General features: G+C 40.5%; 1 protein-coding gene across 5 annotated transcripts in view; it reads left to right on the top strand.

The window, feature by feature from the left end:
• myh11b (myosin, heavy chain 11b, smooth muscle) overlaps positions 1–25010 on the top strand; it is a 155171-nt gene that overhangs the window by 80541 nt on the left and 49620 nt on the right. For 4 of the 5 annotated variants that reach the window (XM_069905658.1, XM_069905659.1, XM_069905657.1 and 1 more), the window contains 7 exons: positions 4410–4430; positions 11673–11765; positions 13622–13685; positions 19682–19780; positions 19869–20012; positions 24264–24359; positions 24443–24561. In XM_069905658.1, the coding sequence (XP_069761759.1) occupies positions 4410–4430; positions 11673–11765; positions 13622–13685; positions 19682–19780; positions 19869–20012; positions 24264–24359; positions 24443–24561 (636 nt within the window). The remainder of the gene's footprint in view (positions 1–4409; positions 4431–11672; positions 11766–13621; positions 13686–19681; positions 19781–19868; positions 20013–24263; positions 24360–24442; positions 24562–25010) is intronic. The other variant, XM_069905660.1, reaches the window with a different exon arrangement.

Genomic DNA, 25010 nt, shown 5'->3' with positions numbered 1-25010 from the left:
AAGGAGTCCTGTTCAACAATGAGAAAATTAAGATCACCCACATCTTTCCACAATATACTCCATGCCTGTTTCTCTGTCTCCCATGGATTATTGGGAAGCCTGAAGAATAACCCCATCGCAGAGATTGCATCTTTCTTATTCCTAAACTCGACCTGTATGGCCTCACTGAATGAGCTGTCCATGCTGTTCCCCTAAGTGCAGATGCGATGCCCTTACTAATTATTAATGCAACTTCCCCACCTCTATTACGTGTCTCTCTGTTATGTCTGAAACTCTGGAATGTTTAGGTGCCACTCCTGCCCTTCTCTCCTGCCCTTCTCTCAGCTAAGTTTCTGTAATAGCTACAACATTGAACTATAGGTTCTAATATCACATATCTCATCTGCTATATTCCTTGCATTAAAATAATTATAACTCAGTCCAGCTGTGTTCATGAGAACTGGCCCTATCTGTTCTTCCTATTAGACCTATTTGACGATCTCTACCTTCTCAATCTCTCCACTTGCTGACCTACTGGCCTTGTTCCCAGCCCCATGTTTAACCCTCCTGAGTAATGCTAACACCCCCCCCCCCCCACCATTGCAAGAATATTGGTGCCCCTCCAGTCCTTCTTGTACAGTTCCCTACTGCCCTGGAAAAAAGATCGAGGAATCTGAAATCCCTACACAAGTTCTTTAGCCTCATATTCAACTGCATTATCTTCCTGATACATAACTGGTGATTACATGGCACAGGGTGTAATCCAAACATTACAATATTAGAGGTCCTGCTTTATAGCTTGCTACCTAACTCCCTGTTACCTTTACAAGGCTTAATCTCTCTTCCTGCCTATGTTGTTAGAACCAATATGGACCACGACCTGTTATTTTGCTCACACTTTCCTTTCCATATTTAATAGCTTTTGTTGTTAATGTGTATTAAAACTTTTCAACCTATTGGAGAAATAGAACTCTTCCTCACTTGAAGAACATGATGTCAGGGTCAAATATTTTCAACTTGGGAGTAACATGGTCTGTAGTAAGCCCATTTACCGTCATGATCTGTAAAGTCATCATCCATTGACAGTCAGATCTAAATGATTCAGAATTATTCATGAGTTTGTCATGTAGTTTTTAAAAAAATTATTTCATTTAATTTAGACATACAGCATGGAAACAGGCTGTTCCAGCCCACAAGCTCCTGCCACTCAAAAACCCCTATCAACCTATAGCCCCTGTGCGTTTTGAAAGTGGGAGGAAACCGGAGCAGCTGGAGGAAACTCAGTCAGGCCATGGGGAGAAAGTACAAATTCTTTACAGTCCGTTCCGGATTCGAACCCTGGTCGCTGACACTATACTAGCAGTGAGTGAACCACTAAATTAACGGTGCCATCTTCTAGTCACACTCAGTAATCTAATTGTAGATTTAAATATAACCAATTGAAAACAATAGTTCCAATGCAGAACTCCACACTTGTTATGTATCCCACAGTAGAGCACTAAAACACATAGATCTGTAAAAATAGATTTTGGAGCAGTGTTTCATCCTTCACCTGATTTCAGCCAAATTGGTATAATTATCTGGTTAATTTCGAAAGACGGAGACTTTATAGTCTTCCTGTGTCTCTAGGGATGGCTGCCAATCTAATTTGTAGAACCACACAATTGTATATATTGCTATTGCGTATGTCTGCAAATGCAGTAGCACCCCTAATTTGTTTAACAGCAGAGAAAGAATCTACACAAATAATTAGAACTATAGAACCCTACAGCAGTCCTTTGGTCCAACTAGTCCATGCTGAGCTATTATCGCTAACGTTGACTTCTCCGGGTTTTGTTTGACAACCGTCTCACCCCCCCCCCACCCCACCACCATCTTTCCCCATGTCTCTCCCTCCCCCCCTCTCTCTCTCTCCCCTTTTTCCTCAGTCTCCTTTCACGGAGCCAAAATCAATTCTCGCCTTTCATCTCTCATGAGCTCCAATTCACACTTTTTGTCTGTTAGTCTGTACTCCTCCACTTCCCATTCTTCCCCTTTTCCCCAACCTTCAACAGCGATGCCTGGCTCTTTATTTGCTCATACCTTGAAGAAGGGCTCACATCGGTGATAATATCTTTCCCTCCTATGGATGCTGCAAGACTGGCTCCAGCCAACATTATTCCACTTAGACCCACCAACCTGCACATGAATCATACCCCTCCCATCCAATCTTCCGTTGAATATTTAAATTGAAGATATATCTGAGTTACGCAGGCAGCTCATTCCACACTCTCACCACCCTCTGACTGAAGTTCCCCCTTGAACTTTCACACTTCACCCATGACCTCTAATTCTTGTCTCTCCCGATTTCAGTGGATAAAGCCTGCTTGCATTCACCCTATGAAAACCCCTTAACATTTGCAAAGAAAAAAAATCAGTGGTTTATGTAGCTTGCATGATATTTTATTTTTGTCTTCCAGCAACTTGTTTCACACTTCTTAAAGGGACTTGACTGGATATTATTTTTAGACTTGTCCATGAAGAATACATTTCATTTACATACATCAAGCTAAAAGGTGGCATTTTTCGGGTCAAAATCACAGGTCACAAGATCGCAAACAAACTAGAATCTTCTTCATTTATAATCTTATCTACGTCATCAATAAAAACAGAAAATGCTGGAAATACTCCTTATCAGGCAGCATCTTGTGGGAAAAGGAACCGATCTAAAGCTTTGGGTTCATGATCATTCCAGCATATTCTATTTTTATCTCAGATTTCCAAATGAAATATTTTGCTTTTATTACCGAAATATTTCCATTGCAGTTAAGGGATCAAGTGGAAAAGAGAGAGAGGCATGATTTTCTACATATGGTAAAATAATTCACTGATTTGAAATGAAATTCAAATATGACTATTTTAAAAGGGAACCTGTTGTATTGGATAGAATGCTAGTCATATTTAATGACCAGCAATTTTATTGAACAAGAGAGTCTGCAGATGCTGGGGTTGAGTGCACTCAAATGTGCTTGAGACACCTAGCAGGCCGCGAAGCATCCATAGGAAGTAAAGGGAAAGCAACATCAGGGATGACAAAGCGCCCAGGTCTGAAATGTTGGTTACCCTTGATTTCCTATGAATGCTGCATCTCCTGCTGAGTTTTGCCAGCACATTTGTCTATTGCAGTATTTCTATGCAGTTGCGAGATAAATATAGATATCTATATCGATATAGATATCTATCTATATCGATATAGATATAGATAAAAAGAACTCCTGCGGAGATGGGATATTGTTGCATGAAAATTTACCTCATGATCCATTACTTAAATCTTGCCAGCCACCTTTCTTGCTGACATAGGTGGGCAGCGACGCAAAGTGAGATGGCGAGCCAACAGAAGGCAGGTGATGAATTGGTTTATGAGAAAATCTCATGGAGTCTTATATTAGAGAGGTTTGCAGAACTACTGATGTATTTCAATTCAGCATACATATTTATGGAAGAAATCAACCAGCTTTCGATCGGTACTGTTGCCAGCAACCCAGTAGGATAAAATTTGAGTGGTGGGATGCTGCAGAGATTCCACCAGATAAGTGAACTACCTAGTTTTTGATCTGGAAAGGCAAAAGTTACCCCTTTGTACATTAGTTTGGAACAGTTAACCATGCTATGCTGCTAAAACCCCTCTCTTCAGTGACAAACCTAGAAAACAAATCCTTGGTAACAAACCACTTCATTTCCAGATTTAGGTTTGGAAGTGTTTCCAGACCTAAGATTAAATATACTGAAATTTCCAATAACCTTTATGATCTGCACCAGTTGGTGAACTGGTACTGGTTTCATCAACGCCAGGGTAAGTGTTCTGGGCCTCGCTCTACAAAGCAGATTGCACAGTTCTTTGCACTATTATGTAATGATGTTGCATTTTTTAAAAATTTCACTTCAATAGAAGAATGCCCTCCCAAAACTATCCTCAAAATGTCAGTTTCAAAAATGTTGCTTGTTATCTTTTTGAACTATCGATTTAAATAATTTGGATCTTTAAAGCAAAATCTACTTTTCAGCCAACATTGGCATCGTGTGTTACTAAATTAGTACATTTTCGAGGAATAATTTTACAAGATCTTTTGTTCATTCATTGTGGCGATCTCCTTGCTCTGTGTTGTATGTGTGACATTAGGGCAGGTTACGGCCAACTCGTTGGAAGCAGTCGTAAGGAAAGGAACTTGGGCATTCTACCCTCATCCAGTGTTTATTCCCTTTCTACTGAAAATTGGTTTCGATTTAACTGCCGACTGAGATTGTTGAAAGGAACTTTTGACTTTTCCTTCAGGAAATTCTTCAATGCAAATTAGCATTTGGAATTCTGGTTTATTTTTAGAGATTGGAATTAGAATAATGTGACATTGTTACTGTACTGACATTTGTTTTACCATATTATCCAACTACAGCAAGATTCTTCTTTTGCATACGTGAGTAATTGATAATGTTCGATGTGTTTAGAGCACTGATTATATACCTGCACGTTGTTTTTGCACAGAATCTAAATAATTAGGTAAAAGAAGATGTCACTCACTCCACAGAAATACAACAATAGCACAGAAGTACAACGATAGCACAAAGAGTTGCATGATTTACGAAGTTCATTTAAAGTGGTTTTTGTCACTTTGAAGGCAGCATTTTGCCACTTTCCTGAAACAAGTAATTCAACCCACAAGGACGTAGAAAAGCAAAGTATTTTCTGTTCGTATATTTTTGTGTTTGGGTTGAAAGCAACATTTTCTTTTTACCCTTTCTACCCAAATTGGTAGGGTATTAGCATCAGGCCAAATTGGTTGTGGCTTATTAGTATGGTAAGCATTGCTTCAAAACAAAATGGATTGCAGCTTTAAGAACCCATTTCCAGCATGTAATTTTGAGGGCTATGTGAATTTTTTTCCATTACAAGGCGGCTCGTCTACATATCACAGCAAATCCTCCATTGAGGTTGGCCTGAGTCATGTACACTCTGGTACTTTATTTCACGGTCAGCTTCAATGGGAATCTGCTAAAAAGGCAGATTAATGGTAGAAGAGATTAACTGTTTTCTTCACAGCCTTATGGGTTGATTTTGAGTTTGAACAGAGAGAATAAAAAAAATCAGGATTGTTCTGAAATAAAGCCTGAAACAAGTGTGGCCACATTAACTGAAGGAAAAATATCTGCATGCCCTAATCAACTATTACTGTATTCATCTTCATACTGATATAACTATAAATTGTTGCTGTTCAGTTCGTTGCTACTATAGATAAGCTTTTTGATACAAGAGCAAAATAGTAATCTGCAGTAACATGAGCTTGACAACTTCATGCGTTTGAATCTTGAAACCTTGTTCTGACAACTAACTATTGAAGCTGAAATGGTACATTAATCAATAATATAGAAGCAGAGAACAGGAGCAGACTACCTGACCCCTTTGAGTCATTCTGCTGATCATCCAAATTTGGTGCCCTACTGTAGCTTTCCCTCCATTTCTCCTGATCCCCCCAGCCCTGAGAACAGGACATGTAACCCTTCCGCGAACATATTAAGTGATTTGGCTTCAATTGCTTTCTGTGGTGGAGAATATCACTGGCAGGAGAAATTTCTTCCCTTGTTTCTCCTGGGACTGCGACCTCAGGCCTTGGATTTCCTGTCATTGGGAATGTTGTCCCTAATCTCTCCAATCCTATGGACCTTTGTCTACCAGATACCTCTCAGTCTTCTAATTGCCTAAATAATACACTCTCTTTTCACATCTGAGTCCTGCCATTTCTGTGATTAATCTGGTGATCCTTTGACTTCCTCTGACAAGGAGACTAAACTGCACATGATACCCAAGGGGTGGACTGACGAGAACAATTGAGGCAAGACATTTCTGCCTCCTAAAATCCTCTCGCTCTGAAGGTGAATGTACCAACATCTTCCCAAGTGCATGCTTACCTTCAGCAGCTGGTGATCAGGGACATTTAGATCTCATTGCACCTCCTCCTTTCCTCATCTATCACCATTTAGATAATCTATTGCCATCAAAGTGGATAGGATCGCTCCTATCCTGTCCTTCAACCTGTCCAAATCAACCTCAGGCTTTCCTGCCACTTACTCAAGGTTCACCCTCCCAGCCTTGCATTTTTAATGAATCTCTGGTTCACCTGGACTTTTTCCCCTTGCCACCAAATTAAATTTCAGTCAAAATATTTTTACCATCATATAAATATGGCTAGAGGCAGTTGTTATTCTATTTTGTTGAGAAAGGTTTTGCCATTTTGGTTATTAATTAAAGAAAAATATTAACTTTGGTTAAATTTGCACACAAGAGTAAGGATAAAGTAAATTAAGGAGAATTAAACTAATGGCAACTTTTGTCTTTTTAAGTAAGAAACTTTCCAGTGTCTAAATTTAGAAGTGATTTTTTTTTTCCCTCAACGACCCACCAACATTGGCAGTCATCAGTGAACCAGTTTGGTTGACTCCAGTTGGCCAAGCCATTGGCTCTTTTATAGGGTGGGGGGGGGGGGAGAGAGCAGATAGGAGGACCAAGACCTTCACCTGATTGCTATTCCAGTGTCTCCACCCAAAATATGTGAACAGCAGTGGGTTTGCCTTCAAAATCGGCTGCCGCAGCTGAATTGCCTCTCAGTGGACGTAGTGCACTCTGCTCAGTGGAATTCTGCTGGTCCCAATTCAATTGCACGCTTCCATGAGCGCCAGGACTTTCAGGAGTGGGAGAGTAGTAGGGGATTTCACAATAATTCCACTGACAATCCAATCAACGTACATTATTTCTTGTACCATTTTCAATGATAAGCCAATCTTATCATAGCTCAGTGCTACTGCAAATCTTTGTGCTTTGGGCTGCTCTTAGTGTGATGTGCTCACTCTTACATTTTTACCTGATTTAAAAAATATATATAGTCATGCATGTGTGTATGGTTTATTTTATTTTATAAATTCCTCACATTCATTTTTCTTGTATGTGAAAATGACTGATTAATATCATTTCAAAACAATGTACTTACTGGCTGCAGTCTGATATATCACTAAAATGTGTTTGTTTTAGATGAGAAGTCATCAAAAACAATCTTTTAAAACATTTACATCTCTTTCTATGCTCAGTCATTGCACGTTTTCTTCCCTAACCATAATTAAACTGACGGAAGATATTTTGTAAAGTTCCCACCAATGCTTTCAAACATTTAACAGAAAGTTCACGTAGAATCACCCAAGCTCATAGTGCCACATGTGTGCTGGAATGGCAATGATGAGAGATTGGGAATTTAGAATGGTGAGATTTACAGAAGGGTTATTTTGATTTTCCTCCTCTGTGTAAAGGATATAGAAATGGACGTGTCTGTGGAATAATTATGGTGTACCGAGATGCAGTTACTAAGGGACCAAATTAGGGATATGGAGTTGCAGATTGATGACCTGCGGCTTGTAAGGGAGAGTGAGGAGTTAATCGACTCAACTTTCAGGGCGATAAATACTCCAGAACCCGTGTCAGGTAAGTGGGAAACCGTCAGGGGAGGAAAGAAAAAAGCGAGAAAAACGGAGAGCACACCAGTGACTATCCCACTCAGGAACAGTTATGTTATTTTGGATTCTGTTGAGGGAGATGACCGGACAGAAGATGGCCACGGGCACCAGGTCAATGGCAATGAGCCTGGCAGAGTGGTGCAAAAGGAGAAATGCAGTAGTTATTGGGGACTCCATTGTCAGGGGTATAGACAGGAGGTTCTGTGAGCCAGATAAGTATACCCGCATGGTGTGCTGCCTCCCTGGTGCAAGGGTACGAGATATCACAAATTGGGTCCAAAATATTCTGAGAAGAGAGGGAGAGCAGCCTGATGTCTTGGTACATGTGGGTACAAACGACATTGACAAGAAAAGAGAGGAGGTAATGAAAAGGGATTACAGTGAGCTGGGACAAAAGCTGAAAGTCAGGAACGCTAGGGTGGTGATCTCGGGATTACTACCTGTTCCAAATGCAAGTGATGAAAAGAATGTAAGGATAAGGAAAATGAACGTGTGGCTGAGGGGCTGGTGTACAAGGCAAGGATTTGGCTTCTTGGATCATTGGGATCTCTTTTGGGGAAGGCATGATCTTTACAATAAGGACGGGTTGCACCTAAATCCAAAAGGTGTCAACATTTTGGCAAGTATGTTTGGTACAGCAGTGGGGCAAGGTTTAAACTAACTTGATTTATAGGGAAAAGGGTAGGGAAGATAAAAAAAGTAAAAAATCAGATGGTGCAGAGAGTTTTCAGATCAATGATAGTGTTAAGAAAATTACAAAGAAAAATAGTGGGCAGAAAAATCAAAAGAAAAGGTTACAGAAGTCACTAGATACTAAAAGGTCAAAGAGCATAAGGGCACTTTATCTGAATGCCCGCAGTATGAGAAATAAGGTTAGTGAACTTGAGGCGCAAATCGGTACCCATGCCTATGATTTGGCAGCCATCACGGAAACATGGCTACAAAGTGACCCTAAATGGGAATTAAACTTTCAAAGGTATCAGGTGGTGCAAAGAGATAGACAGGATGGTAAGGGAGGTGGAGTTGCACTCTTCATCAAAGATGAGCTCCAGGCAATAGTGAGGAATTATATAAGATCTAAAGAGCATAATGTTGAGTCCATTTGGGTAGAGATAAAGAATAACAAAGGGAAAAAATTATTGGTGGGTGTTATCTATTACCCACCAAATAACAATAGTTTAGTGGCACAGGAAATAAATAGAGAGATAAGTGAGGCATGTAATAATGATATGGCAGTAGTCATGGGGGACTTTAACTTCCACAAAGATTGGGAAAATCAAGTTGGTCGTGGGAGTCTGGAAGAGGACTTCATAGAATGCATCTGCGATAGCTTTCTTGAGCAGCATGTTAAGGAACCCACAAGAGAAAATGCTCTCCTGGATCTAGTGTTGTGCAATGAGATAGGTAGAGTAAATGATGTAATAGTCAGAGACCATCTGGGAAATGGCGATCATAGTATGATTGAATTTCTCATTCAGATGGAAGGGGAAAGAGTTAGATCTAAAACTAATATATTATGCTTAAACAGGGGTGACTACCACAGGATGAGGAGGAATTGGGCAGAGTGGACTGGGAGCACAGGCTAATTGATGAAACAGTTGAGGAACAGTGGGAGATTTTCAAATAAATATTTTGTAATGCTCAACAAAAATATATTCCGGTCAGGAAAAAGGGCAGCAAGGGAGGAGAAAATCAACCGTGGTTAACAAAGGAAATAAAGGAGAGTATAAAATTGAAGGTGCAGGTGTACAAAGCAGCAAAGACCAGTGGGAAACTGGAAGATTGGGATAACTTTAAGAGATAACAAGGGGTTAAGAAATGGGAAAAAGGATTATGAAAGTAAATTGGCACAAAATATAAAAACAGAAAGCAAAAATTTTTATAAATATATCAAACGGAAGAGAGTGGCCAGAGTTAACATAGGACCATTGGAGGATGAGAAAGGAAAACTGGTAGCAAAAAATGAGGAAATGGCCGAGGCATTGAACAAATATTTTGTGTCATTCTTCACAGTGGAAGACACATCCACCATGTGCAAGTGCGGAGTTAAGGATGCGAATGTTGGGGAGGGCCTTGATAAAATAATTGTTACAAAGGAAGTAGTGATGGAGAAACTAATGGGACTAAAACCAGACAAATCACCTGGTCCTGATGATATGCATCCAAGGGTTTTGAAGGAAGTGGCAGAAGTTATAGTTGATGCATTGGCGATCATATACCAAAATTCCTTGGATTCTGGGCAGGTCCCGGCAGACTGGAAGACAGCAAATGTCACGCCACTTTTTAAGAAGGGATGTAGGCAGAAGACTGGAAATTATCAGCCAATTAGCTTGACGTCTGTAGTTTGAAAAATGCTTGAACCCGTCATTAAAGATGAAATAGTGAAACTTTTGGAACGTAAAGGTTCAATCAGGCAGACGCAGCATGGTTTTAGAAAGGGAAGATCTTGTTTGACAAACTTGTTAGGATTCTTTGAGGATATAATGGGTGCGGTGGACAGAGGGGAAAAGGTTGATGTTGTATATTTGGATTTCCAAAAAGCGTTTGATAAGGTGCCGCACAAGAGACTTATCAGTAAGTTACAGGAAAGTGGAGTCCGGGGAATTCTATTGACATGGATCGAAAATTGGTTGTCTGACAGGAGGCAGAGTTGGGATAAGTGGGAGTTTTTCAGGTGGGCAGAGAGTGGTAAGTGGGATGCCGCAAGGATCGGTGCTAGGCCAACAACTGTTCATCATTTACATTGATGACTTGGAGGAGGGGACAAAATGTGGTGTAGCCAAGTTTGTGGTTTACACCAAATTGAGTGGAAGAGCAAATTGTAATGAGGATGTGGAGAGTCTGCAGAGGGATATAGTTAAGCTGGATGAGTGGGCAAAGGTCTGGCAGATGGAGTACAATGTTAGTAAGTGTGAGGTTATCCACTTTGGCAAGAAAAATAAAAGCTGAATATTATTTAAAGGGTGAAAAACTACAGCATGCTGTTGTGCAGAGGGACTTGGGAGTGCTTGTACATGAATCGCAAAAAGTTAGGTTGCAGGTGCAGCAGGTTATTAAGAAGGCAAATGGAATGTTGGCCTTCATCGCTAGAGGAATTGAATTCAGGAGTAGGGAGGTCATGTTGCAACTGTATAAGGTACAGGTGAGACCACACCTGGAGTACTGTGTCCAGTTCTGGTCTCTATATTTGAGGAAGGATATACTGGCTTTGGAGACGGTCCAGAGGAGGTTTACTAGGTTGATCCCTGGGATGAAGGGGTTGACTTATGATGAAAGATTAAATCATCTAGGATTGTACTCGCTCAAGTTCAGAAGAATGAGAGGAGACCTTATAGAAACAATCTATGGTACGGATAGGATAGATGTAGGAAGGTTTTTTGAGCTGGCCGGGGAAACTAAAATGAGAGGACACAGTGTCAAGATTCGGGGGAGTAGATTTAGGACAGAGATGTGGAAAAATAGTTTTTCCCAGAGAGTAGTGAATGTTTGGAATTCTCTAACCAGGGAAGTGGTTGAGGCTGCTTCATTAAACATATTTAAAATTCGGTTAGATAAATTTTTACATGATAGAGGAATTAGGGGATATGGGGAGAAGGCAAGTAGGTGGAGTTAGGTCATAAATTAGATCAGCCATGATCGTATTGAATGGCGGAGCAGGCTCGATGGGCCATTTTTGGTCTCCTCCTGTTCCTACTTCCTATGACTCCTGTAGGGTGACACAATGTAGAACCTGTCCGTGGAAGGATGGAAGCAAACCCGGCAGAGAACCAATATCCTGCAGATGTTGAAACATTCTTAAAGCAGCAAAAGCATGCAACTTAAGCTTAAGCTTAAAAAAATATCCTGGCAACTGTGGTTTTATTGACTCATCATTTCCGTATTTCCTCGCTGGAATTGTAAATGAAATGCTAGCTGTTATTGCTCTGAGCTGCAGGACTGAAGTAACCTTTTTACAGAGATGATCGGTGAAATGAAGTTGAAGGGAAAACTGGTAACGAAACTTCATGTGATACCGATGAATGTTTCTTAAGCTCGCAACAAAGTAAAGCTACTGCAGAATGGCTACAAATCACAATTTGTTGGAATAATAGAAAAACGTTAGTACGGGTTTATCGAGCGCTGGGTTAATTTTGTGACTATGATATTGATTCATTTTTTAGGGAGAGCTGGAAAAACAACTACTTCAGGCCAATCCCATTCTGGAAGCTTTTGGGAATGCAAAGACTGTAAAAAATGACAACTCATCACGCTTTGTAAGTATCTCCTTTTGGGCTTTGCCATTTCATGTCTTGAAGTTTCCATAATAACACAATAGTAAAAGGTGAATTTGCTTTGTGGTTGACTGTTCTTTCAATTGTCACCGTAATATCCAATTGATTTACACTGCCAAACTCACAAGTTTCTGATGTATTAGTTGACAGGATATCCTTCTGGTCCAATTTCATAATGCTTCCAAAATGTTAATGTTATTATACACAAATTAGACTGCAGAATAAAACAATAATAGAATGATGGAATAGTTCATGAGGTATTTTCAGAAATGATTGTACATTTATGTGTAAAATTTATTCAACCTTTCAATCTGATTAAGGTGTACAATTACAGTACACTGGTCACAAGATCAGAGGTGGGAAGTGTCTGCATATATTTTGTGCTCAATTCTATGGTGTTGTGCTGGAATCTGCAACTTTCTGACTGTTAGGGAGTTATCATTGAGCCATGCCTGAGAACAATGATGGTGGCATCCTACAAGGATGTTCCAGACTGTGCATGAAACATTCTCGCTGATTTGTGGGAATTCCCTAACCCATGGCTTCTACAAATGGAAATGGGGCATTTGGGAGAGCAGTGAAAAACCTCTCTTTGAGACCACTTAGGAAGGGGTCAGTGACAATAGCCGAAGGAGTGCAGCACCTCCCATGCTAGCCACATGTCCCCTGTCAATTCTATCCTGCCCCATCGTATCCCCACAGGATACATCAGTGGTTCTCAACATTTCTCTTTCCGCTCACATACCACTTTAAGTATTCCCTATGCCACAGGTGATCTGTGATTATTATTAAGGGATGGCTTAATGTGGGTGGAAAGAAAAATTTGAAAACTTTTAATCGTTCCTAATTGACTTGTTATGTGCTCAATTGCATAACTCCAAAGGAAATGGGCCAAAAATGACAATTTTTATCAAGCAAAATATTTCAGTAACAATTGGGTCTAAAGCAAAGATTCTCAACCTTCCCTTCCCACTCACATACCACCTTAAGCCATCCCTTAACTAATCACAGAGCCCTGATGGCATAGGGATTACTTAAAGTGACATGTGAATGGAAAGAAAAAGGTTGAGAACGACTGGGATACATCCTTCCTTGTCCTGAGAGTGGCTGTAACCTACTTTAACCTGATTGTACATAGTCTGGTTGTACATAGTCACTCCTGCCTCCGGAATGGTATTCTCTCCTGCACTAGGATTGAGTGCTCTGGGATATTCAATCCTGCCCCAGCAGTGGATGATAGGGTCTTCTCCTATTCAGAACTTTCTTTTTCACATCTACAAATATCTTTCCCCAAGTGCAGGCTATAACATCAAGTAAAGGAAACATCAAATTAACTTAATTGGACCCTATATATATATATATATATATATATAATGTATAATGAAGCTACATTTCCCAAGATGTAGGTTTTGACACACTTCATCCAATTCACATCTTCTCATTCCAACTGAAGTTAAAGAGAGAAGGTTATGCTGGAAACAAATCTTTCTCTCGATAACCATTTCAGCGAATACACAAAATTCTGGTCAGTAATGCCGGTTTGTGGGGTTCGGCTCTCAGTGGATGGTCAGCTTGTACCATCCGTATTTCATCACTGTCACCTCTCTCTCTTTTTTTTTTTTTTTTTTTTTTTTTTTTTTTTTTTTATCACTGTCACCTCTGAGCAAACTTTAATCGCATGTCAAGAGGCCCCTGCATCTGATATCTTTATCGAAATGAGATGATTTGTAAATGGGACATGAAAGAAACAGCAAAAGATTCAAGCCTCTTTTTAGTTAATTACTTAATGAAGGGTGGATCTGCACTGGATCTAAACACTTTTATTTTCCTGGCCACAGGGAAAATTCATCCGCATCAATTTTGATGTCACAGGCTACATTGTTGGAGCCAACATCGATACCTGTATCCTTTTTATTGATTGTTTTAACAATCGTTCCATCCCACCCCTTCTGCCAACAAGCAGATGAAGTGGTCCATATAATTCATTGGTGATGTTCAGTTTTCCTCTGGGAAAACTTGTAGTGAAGTTCATTTCTGTGCCTTTTGAAACTGAAGTGGAACAGCAGGAATTCTGTGGGTTCTGGTTAGTTTTAGAATGGGTAGTTTCAGTGTTGATAATTTTACTATTATTTGTTTCATAAAATAGTTTTGATACTAATTTTCATACTTTCATTTTCTCTACCTGTGAAAACACGAGTCACTGAGAGGACAATACAATTGTAACTTAACTTCTATTGTGTCCCAGCACCTGTGAGGGCTGAATGATCTGGCTGAATTTGATTTTGGTCAGGCAAGGTGTTAAAACTTTAAAGTGGCACAGTTTCCGTAGCAGTTAGCGCAATGCCTTTACAGCGCCAGCTACCAGGACCAGGGTTTGACTCCTGTTAGGAGTTGGTATGTTCTCCCCATGTCTGCATGGATTTTCCCTGGGGGCTCTGTTTTTCTCCTACCATTCAAAACATACCAGGGGAGTAGGTTAAATGGCCTGTTACCATGCTATAGGTCAAAATTTAAATCTAACATCTCCCTACTTATTTCCAGATTTCATTGAGGCAGGAGACCGGGGTGGGGCTGGGCAGGGAAACTAACTGCTTCCACAAAGAACGTTCTGTGAAATTGGGCATTATGCGATGTGGTCATTGTGCGAACACCACACTATATACTTAGCAAAGCCATATGGAATACCGTAGGGTACCTATAAACGTTATTTGTAAATAGGGATCAGTGTGGAGACTGACACAGGACTGTGGGCAGAGAGAAGGGCAGTGGGAACAGTGTGGGGACTTAACACAAGGCTGTCAGGAGAGAGCGGGACAGTGGGATCAGTCTATGGGCTGACGCAGGGTTGTGGGGAGAGGGTGGGACAGTGGGTTCAGTGTGGGGACCGACACGGAAATATGGTCAAAGAGGGGTGAGGTCCAAAACGAGTCTGTGGGGAGAGAACAGGGCAGTCAGATCAGTTTGGCTATACATTACAATTTTCAATAGCTAGTGATCATTTTTTCTAAATTGCTGTGAACATGTTCACGGTTACTGAATAATTATAGGACCACGGATCTATACCCCTCTTAAGAAATAAGTTAAGATACAAACCATCCTGACAGATAATAAAGAAGAGACTGAATTAAGGTCGTGGTGCAGACAATATGTGTTTTAATTTTTAGTTTTTAGATTTAATTAATTTTCCTTTCCCTTTTATGAATTATTTAATATCTGGGGGCTGAAAAAAACTTCATTTTTATTAAATATATATATAGAGAGAGAGATGTATTGTGTGATTAAAAACATGTTTCATATTGTTGAGATTTTAAAAATAAAATATTCAATAAAAAAGATTCTGGTTAAATACAATTGCAAAATTCCTCAGCAAACCTAAATGTCACCGATTCCATCCAAAATTCCATATGCCCATTCATTGATAGGTATTTCTGTCGAAAGAACTTTTCTTTTACAGGACAAAACAAGTAGTCTGATATATTTTATTATCTTAGATGTAATTCTAGTTCTCCAACATTGACCTGAAATTCTGGCTGGGATACGTGAAGGCTGGATAGATTTCTGGCAATTATTTCTACCAGTTACCCTATGTCTGTATCTATCATGTTGAGGAGGAATGTACTGAAGAGAAAGATTTTCTCAAAATGGTAGTGGCTCAGAAGGAAAATCTGCAGGGACAGTCATCAGGAAGGCTGTTGTCTTCTCTGGTTGTATTGGTTTTGGCGCTGAGAATATTGCAGTGCCAAGCCACTGTTTGCAGATCAAAGTTCTAATCAATGAGATCACTGGTAAAAAAAGAATATTAAAAAAAAATGGTGTCAACAAAAGAACCAAGAGGAATAGCGTATAAGAGTAAAGAGGTGTTGATGAGGCTCTATGGGGCACTGGTGAGACCTCCTTTGGAGAACTGTGTGCAGTTTTGAACCCCTTATCTTAGAAGGGATGTAAAGATGTTGGAGAGAGTACAGAAATTTACCAGGATAATTCCTGGAATGCAAGGATTAACATATGAGGAACATTTATTGGCTCTTGGACTCTATTCATTGGAGTATAGAAGAATGAGAGGGGATCTCATAGAGAAGTTTCAAATGCTGAAAGGATTGGAGAGAGTAGATGTAAATAAGATGTTTCCCTTGGTGGGTGAATCTAGGACAAGAGGACCCATTTAAAACAGAGATGAGGAGAAATTTCTTTAGCCAGAGAGTCGTGGATTTGTGGAATTCATTGCCACATGAAGCTGTGGAGGCCCCATCATTGGGGGAGTTTAAGTGGGAGATTGTCAGATATCCAACTTGTCAGGGTATCAAGGGATATGGGGAAAAGGCCGGAACTTGGAAGTAGATGTGAGAACAGTTTAGCTCAGGGTGGATTTGTGGAAAAGACTCGATGAGCCAAAAGGCCTACTTCTGTTCTTTTAACTTGTGATCTTGTGAAGCAATTCTAAAGATTCACGGTAAAATGCTCTTTTGTGACAAAATTAAACTTACCAAGCCATAACCCTATTTCATTTGTCAGAAGATGCACAGTTATCTCACATCATGTCAAGTTTATTCTCATCTGATTGCAAAAGTCCAACTTGACGAAACAGTGTTCTCCGGTCCTTGGTGCAAAAACACACAGACACACAACCAGACTTAATACACAGACAAACTAAGCAGTAGAAGTCCAAAAGTCTGGATGCCAGACATCCAGACCACCCAAGAATCCAGACTTTTCGAAAACTCTCAAACCTTTTGAATTCAGTGGACTTTTCTGCTTATGTGTGCATGTAAAAGCACCACAGATGCACAGTGGCATTTTTCTTTTTCTTTAAAGCTACTCGCTTTGATAAATGAAGCATCCAGTATTTGCTCATGAATAAACTATCAAAATTTACCTCTTCCTCTCTTCTTTATTCCTCTTTAAGTTTGAATTTTAAAAGTACTGCCAGAAAATCCGGATTAACCCAATCCCCGAGCAATCCAGAATTTCAGACTTCTGCTGTACATATGCAGGACAAGTATTCATATATTAATTTATCTGGTCCATAAAATAAATTCTTGTTTCTTCTGATACACAGAGTAAACATCTGTTTCTAATATCCTTTATGATGTCGGTATCTCTGCCATTGATCAAATTTTGCAATCTTCTTGCAGCATGCCTACCAGGAACTCTGAGTTGATGTATTGTGATTTCACAATGTTTGCTTCAATCATTTAATTCAAAAATCTGGCTTTATATGTGCCTTTTAATTGTAAAACTGTAAAAGTAAAATATTCCTTCCAGAGCAACATAATTTAATTTGAATCAATCATTCATTCATGGGTAAAGACAGAAACAAATCAGTGTTCAAATATAGTCATGAACTATTTTAAAGAAAGCTTTTGTGTGTGAGAAACATGTCTCAATTCCTCTAAATAAAGCAGTTATAAAGGTCCTGGCTTCTGTTCAATTTTTGAAAATTGTTTTTATTTCTTTTTGTCCAGGAAATAGCTTTATGAAGATGTGAAAAACAGACGACAGAGTTAAAAAAATCTAACTGTGGGAACATGGTGCAGTCTTATAACTGAGCAGCGCTCCTGTAGATATAACTGGCTATTTGATGTAACAGACTCATGATATCATGAGTCAGATCAAGTCAGATAGAAACAATAAGAACATAAGAAATAGGAGCAAGATTAAGCCGTCGAGCCTTCTCTGCCATTCAATGAGATCATGGCTGATCTGATGATAGGCTAATTTCCCCCATATCACTTAAATTCCCTTATTATGTAAAAATCTATCTAACCTTGTTTTAAATATATTTATTGAGGTCGCCTCCACTGCTTCAATGTGCAGCGAATTCCACAGATTCCCACCCTCTGGGAAAATTGTGGCCTGAATGGTGGGGGGGTGGGGGGGGGGGATATTTTATCCTCATTTATACCAGTAAGATCGAATTGGAGCTAATACCCAAGAAGAATTACTGCCTGGATGGTGGGCTGAAGGGGGGATCTACATAGCTTATGCGCCGCCACCAGGGTCCGAGAGAAATGCTCAACTGCTCAAGGCAAATGTAATTGAGGATCCAGGATCGGAATTTCCAGGGAGGGAGAGCTAAGGTAGTCAGTGGGAGGCGTGAGTTTAAGGAGTACTCATTAAGGGAAGGTGATGTTGAGGGAGAAGGTGTATCTTAGAAACATAAATCCTGCATACAAGCACACAGATCCACACAATAGAGTCCATTCCTATCGAGTTCCAATCCACATACTTTTTAGTAATATTTTATCATTTTAAATAGATTTAACAAATCTACAATCATACGAAGTACAGAACATCAAGAGAACCCCTCCCTCCACCCCTTCCCCTCGATACAAGTCCTATTAAACAGAGAAAGAATGAAGAAAAAGGAACAAAATAAAGAGCATCCCATTGTCAGTGCCAGTAAAGATGTTAACACTTGGTATTATCATTTTACTGTACACACTGACAATTCACATATTTAAATCCAAGGTGTATCACAGGAAAACTAAAGAAGCTACAAATGATTTTAAACTTGAGGCGGTGGAGTAACTGACAAGCAAGCCTATTTCTGCATTCTTTTCTGAAGATCTGTCCCTTCTCCTTAGTGGTTATGCTTTAACCCATCCAACTGAAAGAGGCCAGAGAATTCCAATTACACCCTGTCCCTTGATAGCATCAGGAAATGTGGAGTCAGTTCATCATGCTCACTGAGCCAAGGATTGCTGTTTCTCTCTCTGAAGCTGAAATTCAGTGTGTTTTTCAAGTTGAGACTTTCCAAATTCCATAAGCTTAAAAATCAATAGCTCATGTTTACAATGTACAAATACATTGAAATTCTTCTTGCTTGCTGTAGTGACAGATATGTAAAATCCACATAAATAAAACATATAAATTAACTTTATTTGGTGGATATTTTACTACTATAAGGACAGAGATGGGAATAAATTGTTTTACTTTTATTGCAGGTGCCAATACTTTTAATCATTTTAAAGTATTTCACAATTTTCAGATGATCTTATTATTTTTAAAACTTGGTCAGTTTTAGGAATTAAAACCAAAAAATGATTACTCTGGACAACAAATTTTTTCAAAAGGTTTGCTTCTTGAAAAAAAAAATTGGGGATTGCTATAGACAACTTCAAGCTGAACACAAAGACAATTGGAGATAGTTGAGGAAACATTAAATTAACTTTTATTAAATTCAGCATGTTGATGTCTGATCAATTGCACAAAGACTAAAGTTACTGAAACTGAAGGCTTTTATTTGCAAAGGATGAACGGTGTTTTGGTCGCTTGCACTGACCCGGACTCAAACTGGGGCAGGCTTGTGGCATGACAGCCTTTATGGGGAAGGAAGGGGAGGAGTCATGAGTCAGCCAGTGAGAGCAGGGTCAACCAGGAAAGGTCATGTAATTTACATATAATGAATATGTACAATAGTGGTTTCACCGTACATTTAGTCAATTGACCTAAAAATGTTTTGCTGCTGATTTTCATTTGTACTCAGCATCTGATGCCTCTCATGTCAGTGTCCAACATTGATTGATTCCAGTTGCCTTGATACTGCTTTTCCATGGTCACAATGTTCTGGTGGAACCTCTCACCATGTTCATCCATGATTGCACCAGGGAAGGGGTCCAAGTGTGACTGCAGAAAATGAATTTTCAATGACATGTTGCACTTCATTGTTTCGTATGCTTGAAGTAAACTTAAAGTATGAATCGAAATCACAAAAATTGGTTAAATGTAAAAAAATTACGTGATAGGAAACCTTTACGGTGATTTTTGTGAATAGCTGCCCAAAATCCATTAAATACACCCAAACGTATTCAGGAAGCAAAATCTTCATTGTCCATTGTTATTTATCAAACCCCCCCCCCCCCTCAAAAAAAAATAGTTGACTTAACCGAAATAAACAGACCTACTTGAAAAATCACGTGCCATTCGGCAGGCCATGGAAGAAAGGACTTTCCACATTTTCTACTACCTTCTCAGTGGGGCAGGAGGGAAGATGAGAGGTAGGTTAAACTACCGTGCTCGGTGCAGGCTGGGTTCAGCACTCCAAGGGGCTGGATTGTTACTGACTTCCTTCCTTCCAATTGACAGAGGATCTACTGTTGGAATCATTCAGCAACTACAGGTTCTTGTCCAATGGCCACGTCCCTATTCCAGGTCAAGATGATAAGGATATGTTTGAGGAAACGTCTGAAGCCATGACTATCATGGGATTTTCAAGTGAAGAACAGACCTGTAAGTGTCATTTGGTTTTTGAAGTTTTCTCGATTCAGTGCCGACAATTAAAATGTAAATATTCAAACATTAGAAATATTGAGCTGGATCATCCTATGATCCCCAGCCCACTGCCTAGTGCCTGCTCTTCCTAACCTGCTTTTACCAGATGTGGCGAGCTGGGCAGACCGAACCCTTGACATATGACAGCCATTCATGGATCAGAGTGAGCTGCAATAGTTTTGAATAATCAAAAGAACCAACATTTGAGACTCCTTAGAATGTTAACAACAATTCAAAAGGTTACGCTGAAGGAAAATATCAACCACAGCCTTCTCTGGCATAAAGCTGAGGCTGGATGTGGAGGGCATCTGTGCCCTCTTCACCTGAGTGGTGCTGAGCTGCTGGGTCTGGTGGTGAGTCCAGGGACAGGGCAAGTCATCAAACACACCTTTCACCACGAGTATTTGTCAATCCAATTGGGACTAATTTGTGGACGACCAATACCCAGAGATTCCTCTTTTTAGATCCATAGGCTAAATGATTAAGGGGTAATAGAATTTCCAGGTGAGTGTCCAATGCTTGAATCCACCTGTTGGTAAATCTCTTTGAAGTGTTTAGCCACCTTCATTGACATTTCTTAAATGACGCACCTTTTCACTCACTCTTTCTCTCAGTGGCTTCTCCTTTACTCACCCTGTTCTTAACTCCCTCTACTTGCATTCTCTCCTCCATTACCCACCCTTCCCACTTGGATATCATTTCTCATCCCCTTTATTTTCTCTCCCTTCTCGCCACTCTTTCTATTCTCAGTTTCCTTTTGCTCCCCCCCTCCCTCATCTTCCTCTCTCTCTCTCTCTCTCTCTCTCCTCTTGGAATTTCTTCTTCTTCCACTATACCTTTCCAATTTCTCCCCACCCCTTATTCCATTCTCGGACCTTTCCCTCCCTCCCAGCACTCTCCCACTTCAGACATCATCCCTTCATCACCCACCCCCTTCCCAATTCGATCCGTCTTCTTACTTCCTTTGCTCAGGCACTGTAATTCACCCACTTCTCCCATCTTACCCAGTCCTTTCTCTTTCCATCTATTCCCCATGCTCTCTCTATCCCCACCCTGGCCTAAAAGGTATGGGGGGATGGGGTTTGAAAAGTTTTGGTGCTGAGGGGGATGGGTTGGGTGAAGGAGCAGAGGAGTAATTCAGGTGGATAATCAGAGGAGAGAGACGGACGATTCAGGCTGGATGCTGAGGAAGAGGATGTGGATAAAAAGCATTTGAGTGAACATATTTTGTGTGCCCAAAATTGTTCGTGCTCATATTGTGTTACCGTCTTCCTGGATCACTTTGCCTTTGGAGCAAGGCCTCCCTCTGTCACGCTATTTGATAGCTCCCAAATGCTTAAAGAGTTTCTGTAGACGCAGCTTCCTTTTGGGCCTACAGGCAAATCATTATTAAAGTCAAGGGAATGGCCAGGAAAGGCTTAAACTTGCTGTGGCTCTCTGCCAGGCCCTTGCCGCCTGCACCAACCCAGTTAAAATCCATTTGGCTGCCTAACCAACTCTCAAGGTCCAGATTTCACTCCCACTACCTACCCTCTCCATCCCAACTTTGCACATTATATATTAGAATTTCTCAGGGCAGTCCCTCTCCGTGCGGTCCTCTTTTGTGGCTTTCGAGGCTGATATTTATAATAGAAATTACAAATAATTTTTATTTTCTTTATTTGTGTTTATTACCACTTTTAACTCTACTTTTGTTAATAAACATCCAGATCATGTGATTTGAAACCAATGTAGACTCCATCAGTCCAAGTGCCCTCCATGCCTGTCCACTGACCTACTCTCCCAACAACTGAAATCCCTGAGTTAAGGCAATTCTGGACATCAGCAGATCTCTGGAGCTCATCCCCCACTCTCCAGAACCAGGCAGTAGAGTGGTGTAGCTGGGAGAGCTGAGCTGCTGCCTCATAGCTCTGCCAATCTGGGCTCAGTCCTGACTTCTGGAGCTGTGTGTGTGTGTGGTGTTAGCACATTTGCCCTGTGTCCATGTGGGTTTCCTCTGAATGCACTGGTTTCTTCCCTCATCCCAAAGTTGAGCACATTGATAGGGTAATCGCAGATTGCCTCCAATGTGCAGGTGAGGGGTAGAATCTGGGGGAGTTGATGGGAAAATGGGATCAGTGTAAGATGAGAATAAATAGATGCTCAGCACTGACATGCTGAGCTGAAGGTCTTGTATCCATGCTGTATCAGCATCTTCAGGCCTTTGAGAAGCTTAATAGAATTAAACTTGTTACATCACATCAAGTCTGTAGAGTCGTCTGTCTTTCTGCCACTTTGATGAAAGAGAATTTTTGATTCTCACTTCTCATGACCTTCAGCCAGTGTCAAATGTCACCCTAAAAGTTGCCGCTGACACCACAGTCATTGGCTGAATCACAGATGGCAATGAGGAAGTGTACAGGAGGAAGAGAGATTAACGAGTTGTGTGGTGTCACAATAACCTTGCACTCAACGTTAGCAAAATTTAGGAACTGATTGTTGACTTCAGAAGGGGGAAATCAGGTGAAAACAAACCACCGAGGGGGTCAACTGTGGAAATGGTCAAGAACTTCAAATTCCTGGGTGTCAATGTCTCTGAGGATCTGTCCTGAGGCAATCATGAAGAAGGCTCGCCAGTGGCTATACTTCATGAGGAGTTTGAGGAGATTTGGCATGTTACTGACGACTCTCAAAATTTCTACAGGTGTACCGTGGAGAGTATTCTGACTGGAGGTGCCAATGCCCAGGGGCATCAGTCTGATTCTGACCACTTCACAAATCCACCTGATACATCATCACTAAGATGTGTCCACAGGAGTTTACTGCCTACTCCTTCCTCTTTACAATTTGCATTTTGTCACATTTTTTGTAGCACACCATTCTTTTATAGTGGTCCCATTTTGATTGTAAATGTATGAACAAGTTCAGTTACCATTATAGATGGGAGGCTGGGAGAGCTTCGACATGAAGACTCCAAAGACTCATGAACAATGAACTGCTGGACTCTGTTAAAAGTAGTATCATACTTGTGTCAAGGCAGATTGCCCATAAATGGTGCTTGATGTTAAGAAGTGCCAGCCAATGTGCATCAACTGAACATTTGTTAACTAGTGTGTTTGTCATCTTGTCTCAGTGACTGGAAGGAATGCCAAAACAAGAATGAACATGCTGAGATTTAAAGCCACAGCAAGTTTTGTGTCTGCCTGTGGCAGCCTTAAGGACAATATTTCTTTGGGGATACACTCTCGAGTAGAAGCTTATCCTCTTAAGACAATCAGCAAATAGAACAGCGAGAAAGTGTCAGATAGTTTCAACCGCAATTTAAATCTCTCCAGGTTTGGAGTTATGACCCCTGTAAGTGCTGCAAGTCAAAAATGAAAAATGTAGTCCTGCTCATTAAATTCCGAATTGTAACACAAGTATAGTTCATTGGCAATCCTGCTGCTGACTGGAATATTGTCTTTCTTCATGATGGATCAATGCCATGAAATAGTTCAAACCTGAAAATCTCCATCATTCAAGCCAAAGTACAATTAAAGCAAAATTATGTGAAAAAGCTCAGTGAAGAAACATCTCTCCGCATGTCTGGTTTTCCCCAAGAGAAGCTGGCGAGAAATGAATCCCCATGAAGGCTTTCTTTTCACGTTTGTTCAAGATTATTTATCATCTGATTGTAATAGTTCAACTCGACGAAACAGCGTTCTCCGCTCTGCAGTGCTAAAAAACGATGCGAACGCACAAAGTAGCAGCACACATTCAGACGAACGATACCTATATATGACTTGCATACATATATTAAAAAGAAATATAATTAATAAAATAGTAGAGTCACGGGGAGTTATTGGAGCAGTTTAGCAGACATTCAGAGCCTCGCTGCCTGTGGGAAAGCAGAACAGGGCATCTTACTCAACAGTTGAATTTTCCACTTTGCTGATAGTTTGGTGACAAACTTAAGTGACAATTTTACTTCTTTTGGCCATGCTTATACTCACTAATTATGAGCATTTCTCTGAATAATGTTGCAGACAAGTCCAAAAATTGCCTTTCAAACAGATATGTTGAAGAAAGCACAGTCCTCCTGGGCTTTTAGCTTGCTGTTGTGCAAGATTTGGCAGCAGACTGCAGAAAGGAGTTCAAATCCAAACAAAGTGATGGGAAATAAGTGGATTGTTTATAATGCTGGGAGCTAAAACCCTGCGTGGGCTGATATCTATCTTCTCATGTTTCCAGCTATCCTGAAGATTGTTTCATCCGTGTTGCAGCTTGGTAATATTTGTTTCAAGAAAGAGCGGAATACTGACCAAGCGTCGATGCCCGACAACACAGGTACATCTTTGCATCAGCTCTGTTACCCATGAAGCAAAAGGTGAACAACTCGTCATGACCAGTTCTGTGATCTCTTCCTGCAGTCGCTCAGAAGGTATCCCACTTGTTGGGGATGAATGTGACCGACTTCACCAGGGCCATTCTGAGCCCTCGGATTAAAGTTGGACGTGATTATGTACAGAAAGCTCAGACCAAAGAGCAGGTAAGAATATCCATATTTTGTAACAATCTGCCAAAACTGCCTGTGACATCCATGCAAACAGAATTCTGCATTGAATGAAAACAGATAATGCTTGAAATATGCATTGGTAAGGTGGTAACTATAGGGAGACAACTAATGTACCAGCAACATTGGCCATAGAACACTACAGAACAGTGCAGGCCCTTCGGCCCTTGATGTTGTGCCGACCTATATATTCCTACCAAAAAAAATATTAAACCTTCCTACCTCTTAACCCTCTATTTTTCTTTCATCCATATCTAAGGGTCTCTTAAATGGCTGTAACATTTCAGCCTCCACCACCACCCCTGGCGAGGCATTCCAGGTACCCACACCTCCCTGTGTTTTAAAAACTTACCCCTGGTATCTCCCCTAAACTTTCCTCCCTACACCAAAAATCGCCTGCATCCAAGAATTTTCAGAAGCATCCA

The sequence above is a fragment of the Narcine bancroftii genome, chromosome 12 (genome assembly GCF_036971445.1).
Source record: "Narcine bancroftii isolate sNarBan1 chromosome 12, sNarBan1.hap1, whole genome shotgun sequence".
Lineage (NCBI taxonomy): Eukaryota > Metazoa > Chordata > Chondrichthyes > Torpediniformes > Narcinidae > Narcine > Narcine bancroftii.
This window is presented reverse-complemented; position numbering and strand designations above follow the sequence as displayed.